The sequence below is a fragment of the Argiope bruennichi genome, chromosome 9 (genome assembly GCF_947563725.1).
Source record: "Argiope bruennichi chromosome 9, qqArgBrue1.1, whole genome shotgun sequence".
Taxonomy (NCBI): Eukaryota; Metazoa; Arthropoda; class Arachnida; order Araneae; family Araneidae; genus Argiope; species Argiope bruennichi.
Genome location: NC_079159.1, coordinates 39,830,261 through 39,842,346, shown reverse-complemented (window position 1 = coordinate 39,842,346; position 12,086 = coordinate 39,830,261). Strand labels below are relative to the sequence as shown.

The following is a 12,086-nucleotide window of genomic DNA, read 5'->3' as shown; positions in this document are numbered from 1 at the left end:
CTAAAAAAATAAACTAATACTGGATATTTCAATTCAATTTTTCGAATAACATGATATTTTCCTAATTTGTTTAATAGCATGATTACTAAATAAATTCAAATTCTTGCACTACAAATATTCATTTTGTAAAACTTGTGGCTTATTGTTCACAATTGTTTCGCCCAGACTTTTCCCTCTGAATTTATTATTGTTTTTAAATCTTAAATTTGATATATCGAATTATTAGAAAAAAATATTATGAGAGTTTTCATTACAAACAATGGCTTGCTTTTACAATTTAGTTTGATAAACCACCAATAAAGAAAGAAAATATTTTATTTTCTCTTTATACAAATGTAATTTTCAGTATACAATCAATAGCTTACTTATTCACATAAGCAAGGATACAGAACAGATTTCTTGGTTTAGGAGTAATCACGATTCGCACTGAGTAAAAAATAATTACGACATCAAAGTTTACAAATTAAGAGTAGTTGAACATTGGCACTTAAAAGTATTTGATGTGTCTGTAAAAAACGATTACACTAGAAAAATAATAACTATTACACATATTTAAATCATAAAAGTATAATACAGCATTAGTAATACATTATCCAACTGGATGTTAATTATGATAAGAAAAAAAAAAAAAAAGTGATTGGTGCAATGGTATGCAAATTACTTGGAATGATTATCATACTTTCTGATAATGTATTAGAAATGCATAAATCCTGAAATCAATTCACATTTTTGCATAAGATTCGAAGAATTTTTAATTATGAAATGCTTACTCATTTTACTTTGAATGGTAATACTTAAGAGAATTTAAAAAGCTGCTCAATTTCACAAATAAATTAACTTTACAAAATTCTATCTGTTAAGCAATGCAATATAAATATAATTTACATAAAAAGTGTTGATTATTGTTTAGTGTATCAAATACAACAATAATCATCCACTAAAATGAACTATTAGTAGATTCAAATTTATTTAAATAGAAAATCCTTAGAATGTGCAAATTATCTAACAACTTTCATTAGTAAATACAATTAGTAGGGAAGTTTGTTTAATAAGAATTAATTTGCAATATAATTTAATTTGGAAAGATTTTAAAATATAAAAAGTTTTGATAGAAGAAATATACTATGAAAACTTCTAACAGAAGTACCAAATTGATCAGCATTTGAGAAGAGGAACAGTGCACTACAATGTAGAAATGTGCCACAGAAAATTTCGGTTACTTACATTATAATCAGAAAATTTTAAAGTTCATTAATTTTACAGGGATGGAATCACATGAAAATTTCCAAGATTTCAGCAATTAAAATATTTCTAGAAAAAGCTTCCCATGATAAAAATATACAATCTAGATGAAAAAATATCTTCAGCATTACAAGATTATACATTTTATATGCAGTATTTACAATTTAGTTTTTTTTTTCATCAGTGAACTTATTGATTCAAAACAGTACAGGAATCTTTCTTTAGAAAGAATTCAAAAAAGAAATTATTTCACAAAATGTACTTAGTGTTTTATTTCAGAAATTTAAAGTTGTATCACCTAATGATGGTAACGAATAGGAATTACTTGCAACTCAGTATAATTCACTGTTTGAAATAAATCACACACAAAAACAGAAATAGACATTAAAACTTCCACATGAATATAACTGAATATGACATACTGTGATCAAACATAACAAAATTTTAGACATAAATAATTCTAATTTACAACAACAAACATATTTCAAGATTTTTACCTTTTAAATAATAGAACAATATTATACATTTCTTTTATATTTTAAAACATAACTACTTTACTAAACTTTACAATTAAAAATGATTGCGGTTTAACTTATTTTACATCTGACATGTAGATTAACACTTGATGAGTTTCAGTCCTGCATAAAAAGTCCAGAACAATGATGAGAACATTTAATTACAAAATCAAGATTTCATTCTATTGAAGCTGTGATTCAGCTGTCTTCTACAGGTGGAACGTTAGGCATGACTTTTAAGGATCCTTGAGTTAAATAACCAGCAACACTAGGTGCACCTAAAACAAAGAAAAAAAATTATTTCTATAACATACTATATACTAAAAAAAAAAAAAAAAAAAATTATACCAAAAATTATTCCATTAAATTTTTTAAATTAATAGGCACACACAAAAAATTTTATTTCACAAGTTAAAAGTTTGGATAAATATATTTTTCCATTTTTATATCTAAATTTTACATAATAGAGGAAATATAATGAAACCAATAAATACAGTGAAATATTTTCATAATTTTATCAAGTTCAAAATTTGACCTAGCATTGTAATAATTTTTCACTATTGTTTTAAGTGAAAACTATTATTTAAACTAAAAATTCAGAACAATAAATCACAACCTTTTGTCATTTTAGAGGGGGAGAGATAGATTCAGTGGCTTACTTTCTGTTCAATCATGCTTTTCGAAAGATTATAAAAGATTGTAACATTAGCATTATAAGAACAATTTTTAATAAATCTGTGTAGATTTTTGCATTTGCTGATGATATTGGTATTGTTGATTGGATCTAGGAAGTACTTAAACATGTTTCCTTTTCTTTTGAAGTTGAAGCAAGTAAAATGAATCTTGCCATTTATCAAAATAAAACCAAATATATGACATGTACAAGTTTTAATAATTCTTATTATGAAACAGGATAATACAATTTGAAATTATCAATAGCTTAAAATATTTAGCTATTGATAGTTTTAACATATTGAACAACATAATATCAGAAGTTCACATTAAAATCCCATCTGCTTAAAGATGCTCTTTTGGGAGAGATTTAAAATCTAATTTCATCAGGGTGAAAAAATCCTGAAATTACTCATTTATAAAACTTTGATTCGGCCCTCTCACATATGCTGTTGAAATATGGGCAATGATTGAAAGAAGACAGGAGAGACTTCAGTTACATTTGGAAGCGGAATTTAAAAAATCATATTTGGTGCAATTAAATGTGATAATTATTGGAGAAGAGTCAAAATGGAAATTTAAAAACTATTTAAAGAGCAAGATATAATTAAATCTATAGGATAGAGGCGGAGCAATATAGATGACTGAATGGGCAGGTATCTTAATAAGATTGGATGACAATCAACCCAGTAAAAAAGATATTTTTTCTAAAACATTTGGTATGAGAAAACGAAGAAGGCTAAAATTAAGCAGATTGACAGCCTGGAAAAAAAATTGAAAACTATTAAGGTAGCAAATTGGAATATCTTAGCCAAGAACAGGATGTCATGGAATGCAATTCTGAGGAAGAAAAGTGCTTATTAGGGTTGTTGCATCAATAAAGCAGAAGTAATAATTTCAGATAATATTATCTTATAAATTAGTTCACTTCATTTAAAAATGAATAAAACATTACCTGTAAGATATCCACTTGTTTGAGTATCATTAATGAAAAGATCATGTTTTTGATTCTTATACTCAGCCCATACTTCAGATTTGTCTAATTGTTCAGTAATCTGAAAATAAATAATCACAAAATAAGAGTTACTTCACAGTTTAAAAGATAACTAATGAATTTAAAATAGTTATACATTTAGTTCATAACAAGAGATATACTAAGACACTCAAAATTTAATTCTTAATAAACTATTTCTGAAATTCAAAAGATATTCTAAATAAGGCTATGATATTTAGTTTCTAAAGTTATGTACAATATAATAAATATCTCAGATTCAAAAGAATATAATTGTAACCTTAAAGATAAGAAGCACCCATCTCAAGGAAAAAAAAAAACTAACTACAAAACAATAGAGAATGATAAAATGAAGGGGTAAAAAAAAAAAAAAAAAAAAAAAAGCAGCAATGACAAGACGTAAAAATAACAAATGAACAATTAAAAAAAATGCTTAAAAATGATCATAAAAATTTCTCTTTTTAGAAACTCAAAATTCTCAGTTGAGAAATTTAAAAAATAGAAACTTTTATTATTTACCTGCTCTCCATACTGCAATGATAAGCACATAGCTTTCAAAGCTTGTACAATTTGAGCTTTAACTGCAGAAGTGTTGCCTTCTAATTTCTTTTCCAACAAATCAAGTAAATATGGCACAAGTTTAGCTTCCAAAGCCTGAAATAAAGCAGATGATGTACTGTAATGCTCGTTTATAAATGATTATATCAAGAAGAAAAATGCACAGAGATATTTCATATATTCAGAATATAAATAAGTAACATAAAGATAAAGGAGCATTAAAAATTTGTTCTAAAACTTTATTAAGAATGAATCAACATATTTTCATCATCAACACCCACTTCACATAATTTTATAATAATAATTCAGTTAATTTATTTCATAATTTTATCGAAGCCTATATTTGGCATTACAACAAAACATAATTTAGAAAAAAAAAAAAAACTGAAGAATAATAAAATTAAACAGGATATATATATATATAATTTTTGCAGTAAAGATTAAATAAATTTAAATTTAATATTTCAACCTTCTTGAATTAGATTGTTTTTTCAGATCTAATACAAATATGTTACAATACACTGATCAAAATTTTAAAAACCTAATAACTCAACCATATTTGTTTTACTTATGAATTTCATAATTTAATCCTTTGAAATTCCTTGCTTCTTGAAATCTAGTTCTTTAAAAATCCAAAACATGTGAAAGTAAAGTTGAAGATGTTTATTTGCTCCATCACTAAAAGATTTTTCTAGAAATTTCATTTTTGACTGCTATGTATGATTTTCACTTTTTTTTTTTTATCTAAAGATAAATTTGGTGCAGAAATATAACTTTAAATTTTAATAAGCATACAGATACCATGTTAAAATCATTGCTGCGCAAAAAAAAAAAAAAAAAAAAGTAATAAATTAAGAGTTTAGTTTTTTAATTTCTTTATTTCAAGAGTTTATTAATCTAAATAATTCACTACAAACAATGTATAGTATTTATTAAAATTTAAGAGAATTTTCAATTTTTTTAAACATAATTAAAGTCATTTTCAAGGTCATTAGAACAAAGTTCTAGAACCAAAAACTTGTTAAAATATAAGTAAGTACATAACAAATGGTTATTTCTCGAGTAAATACCAAAATTTATTAAAAATTTCACAATGACAGAAGAGAACAACAGGCAACATATAACAGATAATTACTTGGACAAGGTATTCTCTGACTAACTGATATTAACTGTTTGCAAATAATGTAAATTTACTTCTAAAAGTAATCAACTCTCTTTTGCCTTTCAATTGCTTTCGACAAGCCCACAAATATTATTAAATACAAAATGCTATGGAAAAAAAATATGTTGAATTTTAATGAATATAGCAATCAAACATTGAATTTTCTAATCAGTGGGAACTTTCACATTTTTTTAGAAATTACATTCTCTGACTTAAGCAGTCCATTATAAGATATAACATCTGCAAATTATCATAGATTAAAAAAAAAAAAACCTATGAATGTTTTAATTTTTGCTTTTATAATTAAGATTATTTCAAAAACTGAATTAAAAAAAAAAACTTCGAAAAATACTTTATATTTTTACAAACACATTTTTGAAAAATCAGTGCATTTTATTTCTTTAAAAATAATTTCTGATGTTTTGTTTTCTATTAATATAGTTTATAACAAAGTGGTTAAATTTATAGCTTGGAAAGAATTTGATGTGGCGAATTCACCATTTTTATTTCTTATATCTAAATGGGATTCAAATGTGTCAAACAATATCTCATTAATAACTTTTTGAGTTAAAACTTTTCAATATCCAATCATTTCAGAAAGATCATTTAGCAGTTAGCAAGTAGAAACTTAATATAAATTGAGTATCTACTCTCAAACCTTTACTGGAGAATCAATCAACATTGACAGTGAGAGAAGAAGCAAATCACTATCAAAAAGACAAGATTGTTCCACCCCATTTTATGACCCTCTTTAAAAAAAGATAAGGAAATAAATGTATGCTGCATAATAGGCTGTTTGTGTTACATTTTAAGAGGGTTAATATCCAATGATGCTATTATATTTTAAATAAAGGATAAATAATTTTATGCTGATGAAATGAAACATATACAAGAAAGTTATTGACACACTTGTTGCATCAGATCTTCTGAACAATTATGAAAAGCATTATTCAGAGCTTCACAAGCTATTCCCACAAGATCCCGCCTTCTTGTCATAGCTTTCATCATTGGATTGATGAAACTACTCTGGGAGAGGCATTTGATGCAGGCCTATGAATAATAAATATAATATTAACAAATATAATATTTAAAAGACAATAATAATTTGATTAAATTATTTAGGAAAGTAGAAACTTGATTATGTGGACTTCTATCTAAGGATCTAAGGACTAAGATGTAATCTTATTAACCAAGATACCAGAAAATTGAATTATATATATATATTTTGAATAAAATAACCAAATTTTTTTACTGAATGGTGTTAAAGTTGTGACTAGAAATGATTTTCACAATGCAAAAGCTTAAAAAATTCATACCAACCCAGTCTGCCCAAATGGGTGTAGTTCCATAAATGAGAAGGTTTGTAAATGAGAAATTTTATTAGATACAAGGCCAGCTTTCATAATTCAGAAAATTATTTAGAAGGCAAAAAAGCAACATTATATTTTAAGCAATACGCTGATAAAGAAAAATATTGCATTTTTAAAAAAATAGAAATATGGAAAAAATAAATAAATAAATAAATATGTGCATTTTCATGTGACTGGGGAAGGGGGGGGGGTACTTTAAACTTGACAAAATATTTTAGTCTAATGAATAGGAGAAAATATTTTTTAGAGAATAACCTTAAATAATTAGAATGGAAATGCAAATGAAATTCAGAAACTTTATGAACCTTCTTATCAAAATTTAAAAAGAATTAATTTTTAAAAAATGATGTAAAAAGCATGCTAACCAGTAAAAGAATCATTACAATTTTACTTGTAGAATTCTGTAAATATAAACAAATAATTTTGAAAACCTTTTACAAGAAAAGAAGTCATGATTTAAAAGCTAATCACTCTCTGGTCTCTAATTGAGTTTTCAATTATCCAAGGTGACTAAGGTCTAATAAACTGAATAATCAGATTTCTACTGTATATATATATATACAAGGTAAATATGGCTAAATCATTTTTATATTTTTAATTTCTTGAAAAGATGGAACAAAGTGTTTATTTTTAAAAATTTATTTACAAATACACACTATTACCTGAAAATACATAACAATGTAAAAGTTTTTAATTGAATTATATAAATATATGTAAAATGATCGGGATTAATTATAATCATATTATTATTATGATTATAATTAAAGTTATGATTTTAAAAATCGATAATTTTAAAACTGCTGGTCAGAATGACTTGATATTTTAGTAAAACAATCGTGAGGCAATGGAATTTTGTTTGGCAAAGGGGAAAAAAAAAAGTTCCAAAATGTGCCGATACATGGCGCTGTCAAGGGAAAGCCCAAAAATGGATTCGTTAAATACAGGAATATTGTTAGCCAAAAGAAAACAATACAGTTCAAGGGTTTACTAAAAATTTATTAGCGATAAGACAATTTATTGCGACAACAGTAATAATGACGAAAAAAAAAAAGTGCCCTATGGAACAAAATCTTACTAATGAGTTATTAAGGCATAAGATGTTTGATATGTCCTCCACCTTGTTCCGCTACTAATTGGAAGCGCAAAACGGCATGTTACAAAACAGATTGGAGGATATCTGTACTGATACAATAAATGTGGTGTGTGATGCTTGCCTTCAAGTCTGCTGGTTTCTCAATCCGTCCGCTATAAACAGCATTCTTCAGGTATATGCAAAGCCAGAAATCACACAGGTTGAAATCAGAGGAACATGGCGGCCACGTTGTCAGAAAATAGCAGCTTATGATCCTATCATCTCCGAAACGAGCACTCAGCAGCTGCTTCACAAGAATAGCAATAAGCGGAGGAGCGCCATTTTGTCTGAATATTGTGTGATCAATGACACAGCTGAAGTGCCGGAAGGACATTCTTAGGCAAAAGTACTTCATACCGCTTGCCAGTAATGGTGCAGGTAACAGGACCAGCTCGAAGAAAAACGGACTGACGATAAATGCTGCCGTTATTCAGCACCACACAGTGACCTTTTCAGACTGAAGAGATAATGGCTGTATCTGGAACAGATTCTCGGTCACCCATATCCTGCAATTTTGCGTATTTACAGAACCGTGCAAATGGAAGTGGACTTCGTCAGACCACAGAATGTTCCATGGCCATCCATTGTCTACTTCCATCCAGGCAAGAAATTTTAGTGCAAAAGATTCATGTGCTTCCAGGTCAGCAGATAGTAACTGCTGCACGCGAGTTATCTTGTACGGATAACAGCGCAAGACGTTCCGTAGGTCTTTACGCACCATGCTCATCGACATATCCAGCATTTGCCAACTCCCCATGCACTGCTGATTCCAGCATCACTGTTAGTCTGTTCTTGTAATGCTGTAGCCACATTTTCCACTGCCGCAGCTGAAACTGGTCTCCTTCCTCTACCCCATTTCATGCCAAATGAACCGGTCTCCTTGAATTTAGCAATCATTTTTGGAAGACTATTTGTGGTTATTGGATCCGATTTTTATGGATTCCAATGTCCGAAACAATGATAGCTGTAAGTGCACAGTCATTGTTCTTTTAAAAAAGCTTCAAGAGCAGAGTGCGATCCTTCATAGTCAGAATCATGATAAAGCATTCAGACAAAGAGCTGGTGCTTTGCATTTTTATGACAACTATGTCTGCGGTACACATGTCACGGATAAATAATTCGCATATCTCCAGACAATGTGATCGCTGACAGCGCCATCTATCGGCAGATTTTTGAACTATATTTTTCACCAAACAAAATTCCATTGATTCACAATTACTCTGCTAAAATATCAAGTCATTCTGACCAGTAGTTTTAAAAGTATCGATTTTTGAAATCGTAACTTTAACTATAATCACCCTGTATATCTTAATATATATAAATTACGTGTCACATGGTTTGTCCACGATGGACTCCTAAACTACTTCACCGATTTTAATCAAATTTGCACACCGTGTGCAGTTTGATCTAACTTAAAAGATAGGATAGCCCTTTTTTTGAATTCTTAATTAGAATTTTAATTATTAATTAAAAACTAACTTTCCCGCCAAAAAAATCGTTTCATTTTCTCCACCGCCAATCTTATCTTAATATATATAAATTACGTGTCACGTTGTTTGTCCGCGATGGACTCCTAAACTACTTCACCGATTTTAATCAAATTTGCACACCGTGGGCAGTTTGATCTAACTTAAAAGATAGGATAGCCCTTTTTTTGAATTTTTAATTAGAATTTTAATTATTAATTAAAAACTAACTTTCCCGCCAAAAAATCGTTTCATTTTCCCCACTGCCAAATGAGTACGGCTTCAGTTTTTTTCCCCCAACAGTCATGAGGCTAGGCTTAAGATTTTTCGGCTGATTATCTAAAACGATTCTATTTATTTTTTTAATGTTTGATGCATTTAAAATTAAACATTGTTAATGAATCGATCTTTCAGATTCATTCTTAAGTACTTTTGAATTAAAATAAAACAGAATAAAGGAAATTAAAAATTTCTAATCTGCATAGCGTTACCCCAACTGGCGTAGAAAAACTCAGGCATTTGCATTACGTTTCGAATCCGAATGTTCGAATTATTTATGATCCTATCCGAAAACGTTTCTCAGGAATAAGATATCATTTTCCACAATTATTTTTTAATGCATATAATAAATTTGATACGTTGCAACGGATAAGTATCACGATCTTATGTTTGAATTTTGTATTACTGTGCACGGTGGCAATTCTCAGAAATAAGATATTTTATTTGAAAATGATTAATTACAAACGTTTTAACGGATCACTGATTAATATAACATACTAAAATTCTGCTTTTTTTAATTATAAAGAAGTTTGGAAAAATACTTGGAGGTGCACACGGATAATTATTACTTTTCGTTTTGAATGAATTCCGATTCATTATTTGACTGTTTACTAAGAAAAATGTTGTACGGCAATAACATTTGTTACCTTCATTGAATTTTCAATTAAATGATTTTATTTCTTTTGTTAAGCATATCGTAAAAAAGGTAAGTGAACGAGCCAATAATAAGTTCCTCTAATCGGATAATAAAAAAAAAATATTAACTCATTTGTATGCTAAATGAAATTTAATCTTTTTTATATAAATTATTGAAGATATGATAATAAAAAATGGTTACAATAATCATTTCAGTTTTTCATTTCTTTACTAATAAACTGCATGTACGTATCAAGTTATGTCAGCTATCATTCACTTCAGCTACAATGCTTATCATTATTTAATAAATGTTTCTAAAACTGATTTCATTTTGTAAATGAATTCTGAATTATTGCAACAGACAAATGTATCAATGACGGAATAAATCTCATGGCAACTTCATGTGTGGAATATAGAACTTTTTTTTTTTTTTTTTAATCTTTCCTTTAAGCTGAGGAAGCCAGAATCGGTATCACTGAAGTTAGAGGATTTATTATACATCATAAAGGGTTTATACTAAGAAGGAAGGTTTTAAGAAGGAACAAATTATTTGTTCATTATTTGACAGTCACAATTATCTCTTAGCTCCAAGCGATTCTAACAGATGGCAGTATCTGTTGACTGGATTGAGTAAGTATTCTAACAGATGGCGCTGTGTTAAAAGTATCAACGTTTCACATAAGCTACAATTTAATGGCATAACCACCACGTGTTGCTGAGGCTAAAGTATAAGTTAAATTTATTTCGTAGTAAACGCAATACAATGAAATTCAATTGTTCTTACTTTTTCAATTTTTGGTATTAGCATAGCCGACCACGTGTTATTTAGACTGAAGTATAAATTGAATTCATATTAAAGTAAAAGTAATACAGTGCAATTCTTCTTGATTTTTAATTATTAGTGCTTCATTGTTCAACAATCTTTAATTAAAATGCATGTTTAAAACAATCATTCTTATGGCGAAGTGTTGAAACACTTCGATTGGCCATAAACATGCACGTACAATTGCAAAATGATCCATCAGCACAAATATTTTCTGAACAATTACTAGATATTGGGAACGGTAAAATAGAACTGCAACCAAATACGCAATGCATTAAACTGCCAGACAATTTCTGCACTGTTCTTGAGGGGGAAATGAATTGATTCAGAGTATTTTTCCGGATATACAGAGTAATTACTTGAATCATAACTGGCTCAGTTATCGGGCTATTTTGGCAGCCAAAAATGTTGATGTTGACGAAATTAACCACATAACCTTCGATTAAAGGTTGGTTCACCTATTATTCTCCTGCGTAATTTGAATCCATCTCGATTATGCAACGGTACACGTTTAGTCATCAAAAAGATCACTGGAAATATACTTGAAGCTACCATTTTAACTGGAAAGTTTAAAGGAGAAGTGATCCTGTTGCCCCATGTTCCGATGATACCATCAGAATCTACGATACCCTTCAAAAGGTTACAGTTTCCAATTCGTTTAGCTTTAGCCATGTCTATAAATAAGTCTCAAGGCCAAACAATGTCCATTTGTGGTTTGGATTTGGAAAATCCATGTTTTTTTCATGGGCAACTATATGTTGCATGTTCATGTGTAGGAAAACCGTCAAATCTATTTGAGTTAGCTAAAGACGGATTAACCAAAAATATTGTGCACCGATTAGGGCTAAATTAAATTGAAATTAAAAGTATTTATAATTCAAAATAATAAACATTAAGATAGTTTTAAATCTTTTATTAATAAACATTAATAAAAGATTTAAAACTATCTGCCCTACCTACCTCATTTATAAGTTTAAGTGTTACGTGTTTTTTACTAACAACTTTGTAATGTACTCATTTGTTACAAACTTGAAAACAAAAAATAAAGAAATTTAAATTTATTTTTTTTGTATTGATTTTTGCTCAATATCAACGGTAGTAGAAAATCAATCATGGAGGTCCCCATGTTTTTTTTTTTTACAAATGGCATCTGTGTAAAAAAAGCATGGTGGTCCCCATGACTGGTGTTCTACCGTTTCCCTTGAATAGTTTACTACTA

General features: G+C 28.4%; 1 protein-coding gene across 2 annotated transcripts in view; it reads right to left on the bottom strand.

The window, feature by feature from the left end:
* Nucleotides 1–297: 297 nt before the first annotated feature.
* LOC129983730 (dnaJ homolog subfamily C member 13-like) overlaps nt 298–12,086 on the bottom strand; it is a 67,140-nt gene continuing 55,351 nt past the window's right edge. For both annotated transcript variants that reach the window (XM_056093328.1, XM_056093329.1), the window contains 4 exons: nt 6,071–6,211; nt 3,961–4,095; nt 3,385–3,484; nt 298–2,035 (listed from right to left, as the gene is read on the bottom strand). In XM_056093328.1, coding sequence (XP_055949303.1) covers nt 1,956–2,035; nt 3,385–3,484; nt 3,961–4,095; nt 6,071–6,211 — 456 coding nt within the window. In that variant the 3' untranslated portion in view covers nt 298–1,955. The remainder of the gene's footprint in view (nt 2,036–3,384; nt 3,485–3,960; nt 4,096–6,070; nt 6,212–12,086) is intronic.